A 21,581-nucleotide genomic window follows, 5' to 3' on the forward strand; every position below is an offset into this window, starting at 1 on the left:
GCCTAGGCTGGTCTTGATCATCTGGGCTCAAGCAGTCCTCCTGCCTCTACCTTCCTAAGTGCTGGGATGACAGGTGTGAGCTACTGTGCTCGTGTGTAAATTACGCATGTGTAAATATAGTGGCTTCCAGGCTCTCATGACAATAACGTTACTGTAACATTCTGACCTGCATTCTAAGTGGGAGAGGGCTGAATTTCAGCTGAAGAGTTGCACAAAGCCAGCTTGTGTGTGTCTCTGTGTGTGTTGTGTGCCTCACACTTCACCCCAGTAATGGGTAGCTTTGCTTTCCAGCTGTCAGTGTCATCATCTTGATTTTTTCCCTTTACATTTCACTACCAGACCATTATCACTGCTATAAGAAGCTAGGAATTCAAGTAGTTTCCCAGTTGACATCTGGTTGTTTGTAATAATAAGCATCAATCCATAACGTTACAGTTTACGAATTTAATATAAACTTTCAGAAAGGCTAATCTTCAAAAAAACTTAGCAGGATTTTCACAATGACTGACAGTTAGTGGCCTGAGGCCCCAGCCATGAAGATTCTTTTTTTTTTTTTTTTTTTAGAAAGAAAGAGAGAAAGAAAAAGAAAAAGAATGAAGGAGAGGAAGAAAAAGGAAGAGAAAGAGGGAGAGAGAATGGGAGTATTGCTTTCTTGCCCAGGCTAGAATGCAGTCTAAAAATGGGAATTGAAAACCTCTTTTATGCCAATAATTGTGCTTAACAATGGAGACAGGAAGGAATAAGGGAAGAAAATAACAAACAAGCAACCAACCAATATTTCATTTAAACCTATGAAATACTATGCAATTACTGATGAGTGATTTACTTCCAATTATATAGTCACTTTTAGAATAGGTGTGATATGATACTGATAAAAATGTATGTTTTATGTATTTGAAGTGGAGAGTTCTATAAATGTTTATTAAGTTTACTTGTTCCGGGTCTGAGTTCAAGTCCTGGATATCCTTGTTAATTTTCTGTCTCGTTGATCTGTCTAGCATTGACAATGTGATGTTACAGTCTCCCACTATTATTGTGTGGGAGGCTAAGTCTCTTTATAAGTCATTAAGAACTTGTCTTATGTATCTGGGTGCTCCTGTATTGGGTGCGTATATATTTAGGATCGTTAGCTCTTCTTGTTGCATTGATCCTTTTACCATTATGTAATGTCCTTCTTTGCCTCTTTTGATCTTTGTTGCTTTAAAGTCTGTTTTATCAGAGGCGAGAATTGCAACTCCTGCTTTTCATTTATTTATTTATTTATTTATTTTTGCTCTCTGTTTGGTTGGTAAATCTTCCTCTGTCCCTTTGTTTTGAGTCTTTGTGTATCGTTGCATGTGAGATGGGTCTGGATGCAGCATACCGATGGGTTTTGGCTTTTTCCTGTCTGTATCTTTTGATTGGGGGATGTAATCGATTTAAATTTAATATTAATATGTGAGTTTAATACTGGCATTTGATGCTAGCTGGCTGTTTTGCCCATTAGTTGATGTAAATTCTTCATTATGTTAATGTTCTTTACTTTTTGATAGATTTTTGGAAAGGCTGATACTGGTTGTTCCTTTATATGTGTAGTGCTTCTTTCAGAAGCTCTTGTAAAGTAGGCCTGGTGGTGGTGAAATCTCTAAGTACTTGCTTGTTTGCGAAAGATTTTATTTTTCCTTCGCTTGTGAAGCTTAATTTGGTTGGATATGAAATTCTGGGTTGAAAGTTCTTTTGTTTAAGGATGTTGAATATTGGCCCCCACTCTTTTCTGGCTTGTAGGGTTTCTGCTGAGAGATCTGCTGTACGTCTGATAGGCTTCCCTTTGTGGGTAACCTGACCTTTCTCTCTGGCTGCCCTTAGTATTTTCTCCTTCATTTCAACCCTAATGAATCTGACGATTATGTGCCTTGGGGTTGCTCTTCTTGAGGAATATCTTTGTGGTGTTCTCTGTATTACCTGGAGTTGAATATTGTCCTGCCTTACTAGGTTGGGAAAGTTTTCCTGAATAATCTCCTGAAGAGTATTTTCCAACTTGGATTCATTCTCTTCGTCACATTCAGGTACACCTGTCAAACGTAGATTAGGTCTTTTCACATAGTCCCATATTTCTTGGAGACTTTGCTCATTCCTTTTTATCCTGTTTTCTCTAATCTTGTCTTCTCGTTTTATTTTGTTAAGTTGGTCTTCGACCTTTGATATCCTTTCTTCTGCTTGATCAATTCGACTGTTAAAACTTGTGCATACTTCGCAAAGTTCTCGTGTTGTGTTTTTCAGCTCCATTAATTCACTTATATTCCTCTCTAAATTGTCTGTTCTCGTTAGCATTTCGTCAAATCTTTTTTCAAAGTTCTTAGTTTCTTTGCATTGGGTTAGAACAAGTTCTTTTAATTCACAGAAGTTTCTTATTATCCACCTTCTGAAGCCTACTTCTGTTAATGGAACACACTCATTCTCCATCAGGGCTTGTTCCGTTGCTGATGAGGAACTGTGATCCCCTGTAGAGGGAGAGGCATTCTGATTTTGAGTATTCTCTACCTTTTTAGGCTGGTTTCTTCCCCTCATTATAAATTTATCCATCTTTCGTCTTTGTAATTACTGACTTTCTAACAAGGTCTCTGAGTGGACATCCAACTTGTTGATTCCCAGCGCCAAAATCTGAGCAATCCACTGCACCAGCCAAAACAGCGGTGTTAAGATTGATGGTGCTCTTCTGCCCGGGAATCTCTGAGCTGGCTCCTGGGTATCTCCGCCGCCCCGCGGCGCTGGCAAAACTGTCGCGCCGGCCACAAGAGTTGCGCTGGCGACCCGTGGGGCCCCTCTGCTGGGAATCTCCTGGTCTGTGAACAACCAAAATTTGTCTGAAAGTGTGGTGTCCTCTCGTTCTCTGTGCTTTCACTGGGAGCTACAATCCCGAGCTGCTAGTGATCAGCCATCTTGGATCTCTCTCCGACGATTCTTAAGGATGAAATTGAACAAGTTTTTTTTTGTTTTTTGTTTTTGAGTGCATTGGCATGATCTCAGCTCACTGCAGCCTCTGCCTCCTAGGTTCAAGTGATTCTCCTGCATGGGACTACAGGCGTGCACCACCATGCCTGGCTAATGTTTGTATTTTTAGTAGAAACAGGGTTTCACCACGTTGGCCAGGCTGGTCTCGAATGCCTGACCTCAGGTGATCTGCCCACCTTGGTCTCTCAAAGTGCTAGGATTAGAGGTGTGAGCCACTGCACCCAGCCAAGCAAGTATTTAGCTATGTGCCTGTGTTGGCCTGGCTACTATGCTAGGTTCTGGGCACAGGGGAATGATTAAGACATGGTTCTGCTCTTAAGGGCCTTTATGGCCACCATCAAAAGAGCGGATGTGGGCTCAAATGTCATTTCACTTCATGGGGTAAACTGTTCCAGCTATCTCAGTCAGGCTTCTGGCAAGACATGGCACAGTCAGCATGAGGGATTGGCGAGGAGTTGAATAAAGGGATTCTCTACAAGGAGAGGGCAGTGTGGGGACCCCCAAGGCCTGGTGCAGGATTAGCAACAGCCATGCCCTGCTCACTTCCAGGCCTGAGGAGGGGCAGGGGAGAGGGCTGCGTTGGAGGAAGGGAGGGCGAGAGGAGCTGGCCCAGCTATAGCCCCTCCTCAGCCAGGCCTGGGGAACACTCCTGATCCCCGCCGTCCCTTTTCATCTTCCTCCTGCCCTTGATCCTCATTGCTGAATCCAACCAGAACCTGAGGGTGAGTGTCCCAGTGAAGGGTTGGTATAGTTCATCTAGGTGGTTGCTGGGGCACAGAGCAGGATAGACCGTGGTTCTCAAGAACAGGTGGAAGATTCTAGCACTGTACTAGTTTCTTGTGGCTGCTGTAACATGACCACAAGCTGGGCAGCTTAAAACAACAGAAACTTATTCTGTCACAGTTCTGGAGGCCAGAAGTCCAAAATCAGGATGCCCTGTTCCCTCTGGAGGCTCAAGGGGAGGACTCTTCCTTGCTGCTTCCCGCTTCTGTGTGCTGGCGTCCCAGGCTTGTGACCACATCGTGCTGCCCCCATCTTCACGGGGCTCTCTCGTGAGTGAATAAATAGTTGAACAAAAAAAACACAGAGGGATACAGTGTGAATACAGTGAAGCCAGAGGTGTACTCTGTGAATATATGAGACACCCTTGAGTGGAATGCTTCCAGTAGATGGATTGTAGGAGGTGTGAATTGTATCTCAATCAAGCAGGGCTTCAGGGGTTGCCCACCACTGAAGGTCTAGCTCCAGGTGGCGTTGGTGGGGCTGGGGGAAGTTTAGAAAAGGCTCTGCCATTGCTAAGGCTTCGGTTAGGGTGGAGTTTACAGCAGAGATTCGGGTAGGAGGGTGTTCCAGGCTAAAAATAGCCAGTGTGAGCAGAGTTTTGGCGGGAAGAGCATTTTATCTTTTTGGACCTAATGCTTGTTGTTTAACAAAATACTTTCTTGTGGCTGGGCGCAGTGGCTCACTACTATAATCCCAGCACTTTGGGAGGCTGAGGCGAGAGGATCACTTGAGCTCAGGAGGTCAAGGCTGCAGTGAGCCATGATTGCACCACTGCATTCCAGCCTGAGCAATGGAACAAGACCCTGTCTCAAAAAATTAAAAATTACAATAAAGTTTGCTTGTTAAATAAAATGTGGTTTCTTTACTTTGCATGAATACTATGCCTTCTGAGAATGCTGTAGATGCAGGCATATTTTGTTTTTATCCTAACACAGCCCAGATTCCAAGTACACACTGGATTTTGAGCATTTAAAGGACTTCCGGTGCCATTAAGGATTCCCATTTATTCGTTTAAGTTTGCTGACCTAATTCAGTCATGTCACTTACTTAGTTTTTATAAGGATTATATTATAGTGTGAAGGGGTGAAAACGAACTGCTATGAGTATCTTTTCATGAAGAAGATTTAGCTTGGAAATGTGGGCAGATTTGTCTGCCTTTGTGTTTAGGAAGGCACAATTATAATTACAGATGAAGAAGCTAGACTCTGGCCAGCTGGAATCAGAATTTCACATTGTAGAAGTATCTGGTCTGGAAAGCATCCACCAGAAACCTACACCCTTGACCCAGCACTGACCACAGAGCTGCAGGCGGTCTCCCGTCCCTGCCTCTGCCCCTGGGTGCCTCTCCTTTGCAGCCATGGCATGTGCAGAGGGGAGTGTAGATCTCTTTTCTTTCTTGTTGACTTTATTTTCTACCACACTCCCCCAACCCAAATAAATAATGACATGTGCATTTGAGATAGTGTGTGGTATTCTTTTTTTTTTTTGGGGGGGGGGGATGTTGTCTTACTCTGTTGCCCGGGCTGAAGTGCAGTGGCATAATCTCGGCTCACTGCAACCTCCGCCTCCCAGATTCAAGCAATTCTCGTGCGAGCCTCCCCAGTAGCTGGGATTATAGGTGCCTGCCACCACATCTGGCTAATTTTTTTTGTATTTTTAGTAGAGGTGGGGTTTCATTGTTTTGGCTAGGCTGGTCTCAAACTCCTGACCTCAAGTGATCTGCCCGCCTCGGCCTCCCAAAGTGCTGGGATTACAGGCGTTAGTCACCGCGCCCAGCCAGACCGCGTGTTCTGAGAGAGCTACATATATTAATGTAAGCATCCAGAGAGAGACCTCCACATTTCTACCAGGGATAAGTATATATGATACTTTTTAACTAAAAAAAACCCTTTTACTACAAAGTTATGTGTGCTTGCCATAATGAATCAAGCATTGTGATAGTTAAAAGTAAAAAGCGGAAAGTAGAAAAAGAAAATCACACCACTCAGGGGCTGCTGCTGTTACCCTGGGGTGAGCATGCTTCCAGGGAGCCCTCTGCACTCAGGCACAGATAGGTGACAGAAATAAGTTGTTACAAGCCGGATCCTACTACAAATGCTGCTATTGGGCATCTCATTTTTCTTCACTTATGAGAAGAAGTGGAAACTGAAGTGAAACTGAGTAAATTTATAAGAATGTTTCTTTACCACAGAGAGATTATTTCCTGAAAAGACTTTTCTATGGTTAAGAAAAAGGATCATGAGAACGATCAAGAGGTTGGCAGCAGTGTTTTCAATTTCAGGTATCTGTTGGTGCCTACCATGAAGACAAAGACAGTGGCAACTTAAATTTTTGTTTGTTGGTTTAGTCTGTTGGTTCCTAAAATACCTCTGTAAGCATTCTCAGATTTACTGTACAGATTTGGTCACAGACATTGAGGCTGGAATCAGTCTCAGAGGGGTGGAGAGTTGGGCGTATGTGGCCAGAGTGGCTGCCACCTGGGCCTTGCTGAGTGGTGTGTGCTGTGCCCGTGGAGGCCTCCCAGGCCTGTCCTGGCCAGCTTGCCTTTGCTTTGCAAATGAACAAGGCTGGTGTTTCACCTCCCCTTTTATTACCAACTGGAACAACGGAAAGATTGAGGAAAGAGTTTTTACGTTGAATGCAGCATCCAGGGTGTGTTCCGGGCAGGTTATGAGTGCTGAAGAGTTTTAGCCAATGCTTAAAAAAAGACATCCACCTTCAGCACCTGCATCCAGGCCATTGTCCCCACTGCCATTGTTCTGCAGGGTGCTGTGGGTATGCTCTGGGTGGCCACTTAGAATTTACTGTATTTATCTGGGCGTGGTGGCTCATGCTTGTAATCCTAGCACTTTGGGAGGCTGAGGCGGGCGGATCACTCGAGGTCAGGAGATCAAGACCAGCCTGGCCAATGTGGGCAAAACGTCGTCTCTACTGAAAAAAAAAAAAAAAAAAAGAAAATTAGCTAGGCAGGGTGCACGCCTGTAATCCCTGCTACTGGGGAGGCTGAGACACAAGAATCGCTTGAACCCAGGAGGCAGAGGCTGCGGTTAGCTAAGATCGCGCCACTGCTCTCCAGCCTGGGTGACAGAGTGAGACTCTTGTCTCAAAAAAAAAAAAAAGAATTTATCATATTTATTATAAAAACATCTGAATATCCAAAGGATATTAAAAAAAATCATTGCCAGTTTAACACTTCTCAATGGGAGGGGTTTTTTTGTTTTGTTTTGTTTTTTGTTTTAAAGACAGGGTTTCACCATGTTGGTCAGGCTGGTCTTGAACTCCTGACCTCAGGTGATCCACCCGCCTTGGCCTCTAAAGTGCTTGGATTACAGGCATGAGCCACCACGCCCGGCCGGGAGTTTTTTTTTTTTTGAGATGGAGTTTTGTTCTTGTTGCCCAGGGTGGATGGAGTGCGATAGCGTGATCTCGGCTCACTGTGGTCTCAGCTCACTGCAACCTCTGCCTCCCAGGTTCAAGCAATTCTCCTGCCTCAGCCTCCTGAGTAGCTGGGATTTTACAGGCATGTGCCACCATGCCCGGCTAATTTTGTTTTTTTAGTAGAGACACGGTTTTTCCATGTCGATCTGGCTGGACTCGGACTCCCGACCTCAAAGGATCCGCACACCTCTGCCTCCCAAAGTGCTGGGATTACAGGTGTGAGCTACCACACCCAGCCTCAGTGTTTTATTTGGCCTCTTTTGATGCCTGGTGGCTTTCTGCATCCCATACAAAACAAGTTGCCTTTTTTCCCCCAGAACCCAGAAATGTGGACAAATGAGTTGTCTTTTTATTATAGTTCATGCTTCCTGTGTTCCTCTCTTCTAGAACTTTCTAATATGTAGGACAAATGATTTTGACTTGACTTAAACCCTACAGAAATAAGATTTTCTTTGTAGATGCATTTTTATGGTGAAACTAAAGCAAAAGTTTTCAGCTTAGCAGTATCACCGGGGAGCTTTGAAGACAATATCCATACCTCGGCCCCTTCCTGAAGAGCTTGATGGGTAGGGGTTGGTCTGGGCATTGAGTATTTTTTTTTTTTTTTTTTTTTTTTTGAGACAGAGTCTTGCTCTGTCACCCAGGCAGGAGTGCAGTGGCATGATCTCAGCTCACTGCAACCTCCGCCTCCCGGGTTCAAGCGATTCTCCTGCCTCAGCCTCCCAAGTAGCTGGGACTACAGGTGCACACCATCATGCCTGGCTAATATTTGTATTTTTGGTAGAGATGCGGTTTCATCATGTTGGTCAGGTTGGTCTCGATCTCCTGACCTCGTGATCTGCCCGCCTTGCCTCTCAAAGTGCTGGGATTACAGGCGTAAGTCACTGCGCCCAGCCTGGGCATTGAGATTTTTAACAGCAGCCCCCATACTCCCCAATAAATGGGGATGGTAAGGCACAGCCAAGGCTGAGACTACTGTGTAGTAGTCCAGGCTGCCTGCTGGAATGTCGGTGCTGCCTTGAGTGTGCCTTTCTAATGGTTGTGGGGAGACCTGCACTTGCTGTGTGCTACCTTGACTGAGGACTTTTAAGGAAATTCTGTTTCAAAATTACTGTGAGGTCCAGTGTGAGACCCTCACTCAGACTCAGTCTCTAGTGACTTTCTGAAGTGAGTGCCTCTACTTCATAAAGGATCTGAGGCACTCAGCGCTCGACAAATGTAGCTCATTTTTAATTCATCCAGTTTGTTACCTCCTTTATTTGTCAGGCTTGGCTTTGAGTGAGTTTTGGCTTTTTTTGGCGGGGGGGCTCTCTGATTCATTCAACAGATCTTCACTGAGTGGCAGATGTGTGCAAAGTGCTTGGGATGCTAAAGACAACAAGTGTGTCCTCTGTATTCAGTGTTGGGAGACAGACAGTGATTGAGACAACAGAGTTTTAATCCTCACTGTTGACAGTTACGATGCCATGGAAGATGTGGGCGCTGACAGAGGATGGCTGCTGGTGTAGGCAGGATGGTCAGGGGCCTGCTTTCTCAGGGGACCAGGCCATTTGGGGCCTCACTAATCAGGGCTGATGAGTTTGGGTCCATTTATGTTGACTCAGTTTATTTCAGGGTGGGAGCACTCCTGTTTCTCAGAATTCCCTGTGCCTAAACCCAGGCATGGCAGATGATATTTGCTCAGTAAACGTTTATTGAACAAAGAATTAATTGAAGTAAGAGTGCTGGAGCACACAGAGCTGTGGGGCCTGAGTGCAGCCTGGAACACATGCTCCTCCTCACCCGTCAGGTGAGACCAGCAGGAGAAAGCCAGCTCAGCAGTGGCTGGTGGTTGTATTTATGGTTAACTTATTTTGAGATGCTGGTAGTTTCACATGCAGTTTTAAGAGGTAATACAGAGAGATCTGTGTCCCCTCCTCCCAGCCGCCCCCAGCGGTGACATCTGGTGAAATTCAGTGCACTCTCAGCACCAGGCTCGGGGCACTGATACTGCCAGGACACAGAACGTCAGGATGGCTCAGTCCCTAACCCTTCGTTGCCCTTTTATAGTCACACACGCCGCTAATCTGTTCTCCATTTTTGTGATTTGTATTTCAAGGGTGTTGTGTACATGGGGTCGTGAGTGGATGGCCCTTTGGAGTTGGCTGTTTTCACTTAGTGTGAATCCCTGGAGCATTATCAGCTCCGCCAGTCAAGTTTGTTCCTTTTATTGCTGAGTGGTAGTTCGTGGCTTGGCTGGCCCACTGCTTGTTTAACCATTCACCTGTTGAAAGACACCTGGGCTGCGTCTAGCTTTTAGTTGTTAGGAATAAATGTTGCTCTCAACAGTCATGTGCAAGTTTTTGTTGAACATAAGTTTTCATTTGTCTGGGATAAATACCCAAGAGCACAATTTCTGGGTCATAGGGTAGTTACAGATTCAGCCTCATTAAAAAGTTCCTGTTTTCCAGAGTGGCCATACAGTGGTTTTTGTTTGCTCTTTTAAATGGCTGAACAATGGAAGGAAAGACGCTTCTGCAGGGCCTGACATAGAAAGCCCATGGAGAGCCGCCCTGTGGGTGGGGAAGCGGGTGACAGGAGCCCCACTGCTTACCAGGAACCCCGGTGAAACTGGGTCTTTCCAGTCCCGAGAGTCTCCTTTTTTGCTAAAAGCATCAGAAGAGATGAAAGCATTTCTACCACCCACGTTTCAGGGACCCTGTTGGCTTTTACTTTATAGTCTGGAGAGAGGTTTGCTTTTCCACTGTCATGTAAATCCTGTTGGTTTTCAACAGAGCCTGATCTTTAGGGTCTCGTGCGAAGCTGTCGGTCTGAAGATGCAGATCACTGTCTGCTGAAATGAAAGGAGCCTCCTACTGGGGTTAGGGATCTCCTCATTGAGGCAGGGATCCAAGGGCTTCTTTCTTTGTTCTCCGATTCCCTGAGCCTCTTCCCTGTGTGTGTGGTGCGTGTGCACTTCTGTGAGCGTACTGGGAACTATGACAGCAGTAAGTGGGTATGACTGGGGGTGGGGAGCGGAGGCAGCATGGCCAGGAATCTATACTTGAGCTACCAAGAGGAAGGAAGTAGCAGCAAAAATAGATTGGGTGGGGTGGTAGAAAATATTAAGGGGAAAATGAGATGCCTGGGGTGGGGTTGAAGAAGAGCTGCTTAAAGAGAAACGGGGACACACACTGGGTAAGGAATCGGGTGCTGTTGAAACAGTGTGGAAGGCGGCAGCGGCCGGGCTGTGGTAGACGAAGCCGATCACGAGTGAGTGGAAAGGGAACTAGGGTACCAATGCGTTTGTGGTTTTTATTTTCTTTAAACATACTCTGGCTAAGTTTTGCTAGGAGTTTTTTGCCTTTTTTCTCAGACCTTCCACTTCTTTCTTTCTCCCTAAGTTCTGGGCAGACGGATTCTTTTCTGCCTACCAGTATAGCCTGTCATTGCTTGAAAGGACAAAATGAAACCCCCGCTGGGCAAAATACGTCTCCCCTTCTCCCAGCTTTTGCTCGGCTTTGCTCATCCACCAACAGCTAGATGATAGAAAGCTCCAAAGAGCTGGGATGGGCGTGGGAGAGAACCAGGGTGGCTGGAAACACGGTTAATTCCCAGGGTCTCTTTGGCTTGCTGGTTGGACCTCTAAGCCAGCTTATGAAGCCTGCATTGACATCATGCCAACTGGTCTCCTGCTGATAAAAGTGATTCTTTAACTTCCTCTGGAGCAGCAGAAACTTGTTTTGAAAAAAATCGAATTCTAAATTGTGACAACTGTTTATTTCTGCGAGCACAATGGCCGTAGTAAGGAACTCGAGTCACAGCGCAGCCCTGGCAAGGAGGGCTCTGCATGGAGTCACAGGACAAAGCCTGTCCTGGAAACGTGCTGGAAGGAAGTCAGCCTCACTCTTTACGATGGGTAGCAGCATCCAAATGAGAAACCAAGAGGCTTGGCTCTGGGTCTGTAGCATCTGCCTGGCATGCGGTGCCAGCCGTGGAGACCAGTAAGGCGGCAGCAGATGCAGCGGGCTCCCGGGGCGCGCGTGGGGACCTCCGGGGTCTGCCTGGGAACTGATAGACTTTCGTTTCTCATCATCCTGTGTGTTCCTTGCAGACGCAGAATGTTCAGCTTAACAAAGAAATGACACTTGCCAGCAACCGGAGCCTGGCAGAAGGAAACCTTCTGTACCAGCCCCGGCTGGACACGTTGAAAGCACACTTGACCCAGAAATACCAGGAACTCCAGGTTCTCTTTGAAGCCTATCAGATAAAGAAGACCAAATTAGGTAACTTTTTATGGGTGATCATTCAAGAATAAAGAGTTGAGAGAAGGATACATTTTCAAGCTATTGCCCTGCCAGGAGAGAAATATTAATGAAAAAATTTCAGATGAAGACAGTGACTCCACTGCAATGAAGTAGAGTCATTGAAATATGTGTATTATTTTTTTATTTTAGAGACAGGGTCTTGCTCTGTCACTGAGGCTGGAGTGCAGTGGCACGACCATGGCTCACTGCAGCCACTCGACCTCCTGGGCTTAGGTGATCCTCCTGCCTCAGCCTCCTGAGTAGCTGGGACCACAGGTGTGCACTACCCCAAATCAGCTACTTTATTTCATTTTTTTGTAGAGAAGTCATCTTGCTGTGTTGCCCAGGCTGGTCTTGAACTCAAGAAGCCATCCTCCCGCCTTCACCTCACAAAGCGCTGCTCTTGTAGACGTGAGCCACTGTATTGACCAGTTTATGTATAGAATATGGAAGCCCCCAGACCTGCGGCATCTCTGCACTTGCAGTTCTGGAGGACGGGGTGCATAGCAGGACTGCCCCCTCCTCCCAGTGGCCCTGCAGTGGCGGTGGCTGCCGAGGTCAGCCCAGGTCTATGCACACCTCCAGGGTCTGCAGTGTGGAGCAGGTGGCAGCAACGTGGGCACCTCGGGGCAGTTACTGGAAAAGGGGTTGGGGATTAGGAGGAAGCCAGCCAGTTCAGCAGTCACCAGTTTAGAAGAGAAGACTTAACCACTCTTAAAATTCAAGACTCCACCTTCTCTAAACAGCATAGAAAGAAGGCAGTTTTCTGAATTACGATTTTCAACAAATCTCTTATGCTGTTTGCCCATTTGTCTTATGCTGTTTGTTAATGGTGAAAAATCACCATCACTGGAACACTTCATTTTAATGGCACACTTCAATTTACAGCCACTAGGAGGAGACATCAGAATTGAATATCCTTGAGCATCCTGAGTGCTTTTGATAGTTATCAAAGGGACATTTAGATAAAGGGAAGTAGTAGCTGGGTGTGGTGGCGCACGCCTGTGGTCCTAGCTTCTTGGGAGGCTGAGGAGGGAGGACTGCTTGAGCCTTGGAGGTTGAAGCTGCAGTGAGCCATGATTGCACCCCTGTACTCCAGCCTGGGTGACAGAGCGAGACTGTCTCTACAAAGAAATGAAATAAAGTAGGAGTAGTGCTACGCGTCTATAGTCCCACCTACCCTGAAGGTCGAGGCCACCATGAGCTGTGATTGCATCACTGTACTTCAGCCTGGGTGACAGAGTGAGACCCCATCCCTTAAAGAAAAAAAAAGAATTTGGGTGAAAAAAATCACCTTCTGCAGCAGTGATGTCTGTCGCTATTGCTATCATCTTGTCATTTTCTCCATTAACTTTATTAAAAATTTACTGCCCCACACCCAAACCAGGATGACCTAAAGTAAAAAGACTGGCAGTTGCAAGTGCTGGTGAGGTGCCACGCGTCTGCTGCTGGTAGAAGTGTCCGTGGGTCACTTAGGATTTACAGGCACGTGCCACTACAGCCGGCTTCTTTTTCATTTCACCTGGAGAAAGGTGTTGGGTAGTACCTTCTAAAATTAGGAGTATGCATACGCTGCAGTTCAGCGGCTCTGCTCCTGAGTGTTCACCCAAAAGCAATGGACATTCATGTCTCTCAGAAGATAGGTACAAGAATGTTGTACTTTATTACCTTACTTAAAATAAAATTTGGAAACAAGGATATTCAAAATTCTGATGTCTCCTTCTAGTGACTGGAACACTACACAGCATTGAACAGACATGAACTGATACATAGACCAGAGCAGGGCCTCAGAGACGCAGTGCTGAGTGGAAGGATCCAGCAGAGTATGTCCTGTAGTGCCTGGTTGCAGGATGTCAGTTCAAGACCAGGCGGAGCTCCTCTGTGGTAGTGGAGGCCAGCGTAGGGGTTACCTGGCGGGTGCAGTGGGCATGAGGGTGTCCGGTGGAAACGTTCTATGTCTGGATCAGGGTGGTGGTGGTTGGGGGTTAAACACATAGAAATTTGAGTTACACACTTAAGATGTGTACGCTTGATGTAAGTTATCACTCAAAACATAAAGGAAATACAAAGTGGCATGATGACCCTGTCACTGCTCCATATTCGGAAGCAGCTGGCTCTGGGCAGCCGCTGACTCGGGGTGCTCCGACATGGGATGTTGGCCCCGGGCACTGGCTCAGTGCACTTGTTCCCTTGTAGGTTTTCAGGCATCAGCTTCCTGGAAAGGAAGATGTGATCCTACTGCAGTCTGTGTGGGCGTCGTCGTGAAGGGCTTTACCTGGATGCCCCTCGCTCTTTCATGCCTCTTGCTTCTCTTCCAGACAGACAGTCCAGCAGTGCTTCCTTGGAGACCCTGTTAGCACTTCTTCAAGCAGAAGGGGCCAAGATTGAGGAAGACACCGAGGTAAAGCCAGCCAGCCTTGGTAGAATCCTTGAGTCACTTTGGGCAGTCAGCGGGCCCACTGTCTCCAGACACCAGGAGTGCTGCACCACCACAGTCAGGAGGTAGTGCCTCCTAGGTGTGCAGGCTGCATGCCAGCAGGAAGCCTGGCCTGTGGGCTGGGGAAAGTGCCAGGCAGGGGTCCAGGGAGCAGCAGGGGGAGTGAGGGCAGGGCTGAGGGAGGGCCAAGAGAAGGCATGCGTGCCACCCTGTGAACCCCAGCCCCTGGGGCCAGTGGCAGAGTACCACGTGCCGTGGTTTGTGGGTGAGCTGGGAGCTACAGAGCCTCTGGGACAGGTCCAGCTGTGCACTAGAGCCTTGAGCCTCGCCAGATGATAAGGAAACAAGTCAAGGTCGAACGTTGCGCAGTTGTTGCAGGCTGGGCCGGCAGGATCTTGCCAAGATAGGGCTGGGTTTGATGAACTGTGAGGCCTTGGGGGGGCCTGGCGGGCACAGGCGTTTCTGTCCTGCTGACCCACCCAGAGTGAGTCTCAGTCAGGGTGCGGCTGGGTGAAGGCAAGGGGATGTTGGACTCCAGTGGGCTCAAGAGAGGCCTGGGACCCAGGAATCGGGACCCTCGCCCAAAGTCCAGCTCCTCCTGGGCCTCTGCCTGTCGCGCTGGTGGTGGTGTGCGCAGCAGGACTGCCCTCCGCTCCACCTGGTGGCAGCCCGTGCTGAGGTCAGCCTGAGCCCATCCTCTGGGATCTGGAGTGGGAGTGGGACCCTCTGGTGGTTAGAGGGAGGGACGGTGTTGGAAGCAGCTGGGCGTTGCCTGTCCTTGTGCCTAGACATGAAGAAAGCATCCCCCCATTTGGCTGTTGCTGTAACCAGGTTTCTGCCTTTTTCAGAACATGGCTGAGAAGTTTCTGGATGGAGAACTTCCTCTGGATTCCTTCATTGATGTCTATCAGAGCAAACGGAAACTGGCCCACATGCGACGGGTGAAAATTGAGAAGCTCCAGGAGATGGTGCTGAAGGGGCAGAGACTCCCGCAGGGTTTGGCCCCGCTGCCGCCCAGGCTGCCCGAGCAGGCATCTACTGCCCCCCTTCCCTACTCTGCCCCAGAGGCCAGTGGGCCCCCCGCTGTTGCTCCTCGGCGCATCCCCCCACCACCACCCCCGGTGCCTGCAGTTCGCCTAGCCACCCCGTTCACCACGGCCATGGCCTCGGGACAGGCTGTGCCGTACCCAGGATTACAATGTCCACCCCTGCCCCCCCGCGTGGGGCTCCCCACTCAGCAAGGATTCTCTGCACAGTTCGTGTCCCCATATCCACCAGCTCTCCCCCAGAGACCCCCACCCCGGCTGCCTCCGCACCAGCCGGGCTTCATCCTCCAGTGAGCACCAGCGCCGTCCTTCCTGGGAGACTCCCTCTGCCTGCTGTGTTGCGCTCTACAGACGGGAGGGAGGCTGGAGGTCTGCTCTGTGCCAAGGGCTCCAGGGCCCTGGGCCAGCGTGTCCATCTGGTTTTAGAACTGTAGGTCAGTGGTGAGTAGTAGAAGCCCAGGTTTTGGGCACCGAGGCAGTTGTGTGTGCCGGGTTGCTGCCTGACACCCGCGCATTGCATCGGTTTGCATTCTCCGTGTGATGTCTAAGTATCTTAGTGTTGACGAACTCATGTTTGGGAAGAAACAAAGCCTCTTCCCCCATTCCCTTTTAGAATCGTGGTCCTCCCATTGCAGCTTTATTTAATGAGCATGGTTCATGATGCTTATTTTATTTTCAAAAAACAGTCGTGTGTGTCTCACCCAGTGGCCGCTGCAGCCCTGGTGAGGGTGGGTGGGCGCCAGCCAGCCTGGAAGAGTGCTGTGGCCGGGCCGCCACCTGCAGCGGCGTTGTTGCTAACTGAATCTGTTGGGGAGAGGTCATCACAGTCACCGCCTGACCTGGCTGCTGCTCTTGCTTCAGAGCCACAAGCAAAGTTTGCACTGGGCCCACTGCCGAGTCTAGAGGCCGGAGAATGGCCACCGGTGTGGGAGGGGACCGCACGAGCGGGACTTTGCACGGCAAATCGTGTCCCCAGCTGCTTCTCTCCCTCCTGCCTCGAGCCGGCCCCGAAGGTTTCTATGAAGAAATAATCCCCCAATATTTTTACTACATATGTGATTTTCCTGTTTTATACTGAAAAAGAAAACTTTTTTGACACTCCCAAGACCATTCAGGGAAATTTTATAAAAAATGCAAATATTGTCTTGAGCAGATTGAAATGCAGATGAAGTGGATGCGATTTCCTACCCTCGGGTGTCCGTGCTGTGCCTTAGTTCCCCAGGTGCCAGGACTCACACCTGCTAGGGGCTGGGCGGGGCCCCCGGCGGCTCTGCTTTCTCTGAAGGTCTTGTCCAAGTTCATTGCCCCGTTACATGTGGTCAAGACGTCTGACTGCCTTGGCCCAGGCTACCCTTAGCCAGTATCTACTGCCCCTGGCTGGCTAGTAGCTGGGCCTCAGGGCAGGTGGTGGTAGGGATTTGGAGAAAGCCCACCCCACGGGATTGAGGGGCGGGGCTGTGCGCCAACCACCTGGACCTGTTCTCACCCGCGTGGAACCTCATCTTCACGTGCCACGTGTGCTGAAGGCCTAGGGCCCAGCAGGGGGCAGCAGCATCTGTTGACAGAGAAGGCCCAGGTGCTTACCCGTGGACCTTCTGGGTTGCCCCTCCCCTGTCACTTGTCAGGCATCTAGGGCCCTGACCTGTGCCTAGCCACCTGGGTGACAAGGCAGAACTGAAGCGGGGTCTGTCCCAGCGGGCCACGGGCCAGGCCACTGCCTTTTGTCCTCAATGACTGACTGTACATTCCTGCTCTCGGACTTGAACTCTACTGTAACCGTTTTCTTAAAGGAAATGAAGTTGTACAGGATGATTCACTGCCACGCCAGTCAGGCAGGCTTGCCACGTTCTGTGAATCTCCAGTGAGTGGTGCCACCCGCCCCCATACCTCCGCCACCAGCCGCTGTCAGGGATGCCACAGCCCAGCCACGGTCGCAGCCAAATGCGTTGCGAAGGGGCCCCTGGCTGGGCTCGCCATCGCTGTTCAGGGCCGTGTCCGGTGCTGTGGCTGTAAAGCTGTAGGACCCTTTTTAATAAATAGAGAATTATTAATAACAGGCCTGTCATTTATTTACTTGGGGATGTGGATGTTCATGATGTGTGGTTCTGAAACATCAGTGATCAAACTTCCAGCAGGGAAGCTGGCTGGGATGTCTGTGTTTGAAGCTGAAAACAAAATGTCTGCCTGTCCAGGATCCCTGGCTCAAAGGTGGGGCCTCTTACCCTCTTGGTTTGTCACCAGTGTCTCATAAACAGCAGTGACAGACAGCATGTCCTGTGCGTAAGAGAGCATGTCTTCAGGATCACAGCCACTGTCCAAGCAGGGGACTGCAGGTGACCTCAGGGCTCAGGCTGTGCCTGCACTTTGTCCTCGAGGTTGCCACCATGTGCTGTGTGAATAGCGTAAGCTCATTAGGATGTTATTTGGTGGGTTTTAGTGAGGAAACCAGCGGCTCTGACATTTTGCTTTGGGGGCTTTCCAGCAGGTGTTTTAAGAAGGCAGTTGCCTCTGCCCACTACAAAGCCCAGTGGGTGCTGCTTCCTTCTCTAGGCTGAGAGGTGGGGATCCTGCCAGCCCTGCCTCCTTGGAGAGCTACAGAACTGTACCCTGTGCTCTCCATCCCAGCTGAGCTGTGTGCCTGCGTCTATGTGTCCACCATGTGCCCACCGCCCCGGCTGGGCTATGTGCCTGCATCGATATGTGCCTGCTGCCCTGGCCGAGATGCATGCCCACGTCCCTGAGTGCCCCCTGCCTCTGCTGAGCTGCATGTCTGTGTCCCTGTGTGCGCGCTGCCCCGGCTGAGCTATGTGCCCGCGTCGCTGTGTGCCCATGCCCGTGTGCCTGCCACACTGGCCAAGCTGTATGCCTGTGTCTGTGTGTACCTGCGTCTTCACCACTGCAGCTAAGCTGTGTATCTGGGTCACGATGCCCCTGCGAGGGACTTCAGGAACTGAGATGAGTGCAAGCTCCCGTTGCTGTCTCTAAAAGCTGCCATTTCTGGCACATCATTGTCTATGGGGATGTGCAGCGGAAATTTCTGTGGGTTTTCTGTGAGGAAGAGGGAAGCATTTCCTGAGAAAACGGTTTGCCTTAAAGTAAAAGTGATAGTTTCTCTTTTCCCAGTGGCTGCCAGGAAGCTTACAGCCAAATCTGTTGTCCACTCGAGTGAGGATGCTGGACTTTTTACAGAGTTTTGTGACTCATGAACTTTGCTTGTGGGAGCCTTTCCTCCCTGTGTGGCCCATTCACAAGGATGACGAGGGATGGGCAGTGGCGGGTCCAAAAGGGAAGGGGAGCAAGACCAGACCCCAGGCTCCTGCTTTCTAGCCCAGCATGTGTGAGGCGGCCTCTCCAGTTAAAGGTTTCAGCTGGGCAGTGACCTGTAATCCCAACACTTGGTGGATCACTTGAGGTCAGGAATTCGAGACCAGCCTGGCCAACATGGCAAAACTGTGTTTCTACTAAAAATACAAAACAAAAAAATAGTGGCACACGCCTATAATCCCAGCTATTTGGGAGGCTGAGGGAGAATCGCTTGAACCTGGGAAGAGGTTGCAGTGAGTCAATGCCACTGCACTCCCACCTGGGCAACAGAGCAAGACTGTCTTCCCCAAGGGAAAAAAAAAAAAAAAAGGTTTGGTCATTGAGGACGCAAGAATGATCAGTCAAGTGTTGTCAGTGCCTGCTGACTTTCACTGGTCTGTATCTGGGGGAGAATCAGTTCTTTTTGTGTTTTCTGAAGCCATCTCACTATATAAACAAGACCCAGGAACAGGGTCCATCTCAGCCCTCATGGTCAGTTTGCAAAGCCCTTTCACACATATGGTCCTAGCCACCTGGCACAGCACCCCTGGCTACACAGCCCCAGCCAAAAGGCCCCATTTCATCCTCCAGGAGACCTGGGCACAGGTGGGAGGCTCGTCTGAGGCCGTACAGGAGCCAGCCAAGGGGCCTTTTCTCCCCCCGACCTTCCCTGTTCCGTTTCTCCATAAATGCCAGTCATCTTGGCAGGAGGTAGGACAGGGTGAGCCCACCTGCCTCAGCCTTCCCTCTGGCATGTGCTTCTGCAGAAAGTGGGTGATTGAGTGAGGCTGCCACACACCAGGGACTAAACGCCCTTACAGTTTTCTGGCAAGTGGAAAGGCTGTGTATGGCCATGGCTCAAGTCCAGGCCAGCTGGGAGTCAGGGTCCCCACCTTAACTTAGGAACTGTTGACTAAGGCATGGTCTCAGACACGCGGAGGGGGTCAGCAACTGCTGGGAGCCCCAGGGAGGCTGTGGGCATCGAGGCTGGGAGTGGAGGTGGCCTCTGTGGAGGCAGCTAGCTCTTGACCTCCTGTGTAAACAGGAGGGCCTTGAGGCCATAAATCTCCCAGAGATGGAAGGCAGACACACACAGCCAGTGACAGCCATGCTGAGTCTTTCTGCAGTCCCGAGTGCTCTAGGATTAAATGCAGACACGATGGGGCCCCCCAGCCCAGCACCTGGTCAGGGCCTGACAAGGGAACACATGTCCCTGGAGGACTGAAGAGCCAGGCATACCCCTCCCTCTGGGGCATCAGTGACACAGTCAAAGTGCATTTTATTGCCAACAGAACACTTCAACAGGAGGAAAGGCTAACACAAAGCCAAGGGGCTGGCCCTTCTGGCTCATTTTTGCTCCTCCTGACCTTGGCCAGTATTTAGTAGCCTTTCCAGAGCACAGGGCGAATGGCTAAAGGGCTGGGGGGCAGGAGGGCATGGCAGCTGCTGGTCTGTCCTCCCAGCCTGGTCCCACCCCTCCTGCCACTCCCCTCGGGCTCAAGGGACACACATTTGTTCAAATCCAATGGGCAGGCAAAGCTCGCTCTAGCTGCTGGGCCCCTCCCTGAGGGCCCTGGTCCAGCAGCTGAGTTTCTGGCTGAGCTGGAGGGCCTAGGGCCAAGGTCCCACTCTCCGAAGGGCTGGACCACACCCCCCAGGTGGGCAGTGGGGCACAGCCAGAACAGGGGAATGGAAAACAGGAAATGGGGGTGGCTGCAGATTCCAGCAGGAAATGGAACTCCAGGAGCTAAGGCAGGGCTGGGCCACTGTCTCACCTTGCTCCCCAGAAAGTGGCCACTTCCAGCATCTGACCACCTCCTGGGGGCTCCCATCACAGAGGCCTGAGGGCCAGGCCTGAGGAGTAATGGGTGACATTCCTCCAGCCCACCCAGAGCCTGGTCTGCGGAGGCCTCGCAGCTGGAGGGCCTGGTGGAATCAGTGCCCAAGAAGGCCACAGGCAGGATGGTGGACCCCAGTCCCGTCAGCTGGCACGGGCTGTGCACCTTCCGTCCTTCCACGACCTCAGGCTCTTAGTCCAGAAAGCAGGGAGCCCCGCGCTGGCCCCGTTTCCCAGTGTGCTGACTAGAAACGTAGGAAGAAGAGCTCTAGCTCAGAATATTAAAAATGCTCTCTATATTTCCTGAAGAGTTGAGGCTCAGGCCTACTGGGTCCTGGCTGCACCCCAAAGTTCCTTCTGCAGATGATAAATAGAGACGTCCAGAAGCACCACCCACATGGCCCAGGCCCCTGCAGGCTCACTAAGGGCCAGGGGCCTTGAGGACACTGGTCTGGGCAGTGGGGTGGGAGGCTTGGGCCCCGGATGGAGGGCGAGGCCCCTCGGCCCTGTCAGGGCAGCTGCAGAGGCCCAGGCCTGTCTACCAGCCGCCCTGCTGAACCCCTGGGGGGCCTAGTAGTTCACGAGTTGAGCTGAGTAGATACCATCCTTTTTGTCAAGCTGCAGGAGTCAAAGGTGAGGGGCTCAGTGGTGATGGCCAGGCTCCCGGGGCCCCATCTCTCCCTTGAGCCAGCCCCTCCCTGCGTGTTGTGTCACGAGGGCTTATCAGTGGTTCCTGACTTCTCCAGGGATGTGCACCATGTGCTCGGGGCCAGGGATGACGCTCCCCTCCAGGAACCGCCCCCAACCCGAGTGCTCACAGCACCTGGTGGTCCTGTCTGGGGGCCACGCTGGGCTTCTGGGCCAGGGGCGGTTTCTTGGTGGCTACACTTCGGGGAGCAGTGCTGGGCCGGCTGGCTGCCTCCTCTCCAGGGCTGCCCACTGCCCCAGCCAGCACGTAGTGTTGCTTCCGTAGCTCCCCCAGCCGCATGCGTTCAGCCTCCAGCGTCTTCTCCAGCTCCAGGACACGCACCTGCAGCCGCATGGCCTGCTCAGCCCAGCCCAGTGCAGCCTCCCCACGGAGCCCTCTCCCGGTCCAGGCTTCACCCAAGGGATGAGCTCAGAGGTCATGGGGCAGCCGTGGGGACCTACCTGGGTCTCCATCTCCTGCTTCTTCAGCTTGATGAGGGACAGGCCAGAGAAGTCCATGGTGTCTGTGGCCAGAGGGCAAGTAGGTGAACATCTGGGTATTCAGTCTCAGGAACCGGCAGCTCCCCTCGGCGCCTGGCACTCACCTCTGTCCTCAATCTGCTCCTGGCCTGACTTGGTGGAGGCCACCACGCTGGCAGCCCTCTCGTTGACCATGCGGGAGCATTCCTGCAGGCGGCTCAGGTGGGGACTGCTCTTGTCGGCCTTCACCTGAGGGGTGAGGGGTCAGGGTGGGCCCAGGTCTCCCAGCTCAG

General features: G+C 50.6%; 2 protein-coding genes across 8 annotated transcripts in view; one reads left to right on the forward strand and one right to left on the reverse strand.

Moving 5' to 3' along the window:
- Positions 1-17,060, forward strand: part of VPS37B (VPS37B subunit of ESCRT-I) — a 32,501-nt gene extending 15,441 nt beyond the window's left edge. Inside the window, exons 1-4 of one of the 3 annotated variants that reach the window (XM_012447155.3) lie at positions 7,970-10,464; positions 11,306-11,477; positions 13,817-13,899; positions 14,784-17,060. In XM_012447155.3, the coding sequence (XP_012302578.2) occupies positions 10,333-10,464; positions 11,306-11,477; positions 13,817-13,899; positions 14,784-15,275 (879 nt within the window). In that variant the 5' untranslated portion in view covers positions 7,970-10,332 and the 3' untranslated portion in view covers positions 15,276-17,060. Of the gene's footprint in view, positions 1-7,969; positions 10,465-11,305; positions 11,478-13,816; positions 13,900-14,783 lie in introns of those variants that run through there. The other 2 variants (XM_012447157.3, XM_012447156.2) reach the window with 2 other exon arrangements.
- Positions 17,061-19,546: 2,486 nt separating this feature from the next.
- HIP1R (huntingtin interacting protein 1 related) overlaps positions 19,547-21,581 on the reverse strand; it is a 28,028-nt gene continuing 25,993 nt past the window's right edge. For 4 of the 5 annotated variants that reach the window (XM_012447152.2, XM_021669932.2, XM_064379633.1 and 1 more), the window contains 4 exons: positions 21,414-21,537; positions 21,271-21,332; positions 20,945-21,151; positions 19,547-20,366 (listed from right to left, as the gene is read on the reverse strand). In XM_012447152.2, the coding sequence (XP_012302575.2) occupies positions 20,307-20,366; positions 20,945-21,151; positions 21,271-21,332; positions 21,414-21,537 (453 nt within the window). In that variant the 3' untranslated portion in view covers positions 19,547-20,306. Of the gene's footprint in view, positions 20,740-20,944; positions 21,152-21,270; positions 21,333-21,413; positions 21,538-21,581 lie in introns of all 5 variants that reach the window. The other variant, XM_021669933.2, reaches the window with a different exon arrangement.

The sequence above is a fragment of the Aotus nancymaae genome, unplaced genomic scaffold, assembly GCF_030222135.1.
Source record: "Aotus nancymaae isolate 86718 unplaced genomic scaffold, 86718_ANA_hifiasm-v0.15.2.pri h1tg000021l, whole genome shotgun sequence".
In the NCBI taxonomy this organism is placed as follows: domain Eukaryota; kingdom Metazoa; phylum Chordata; class Mammalia; order Primates; family Aotidae; genus Aotus; species Aotus nancymaae.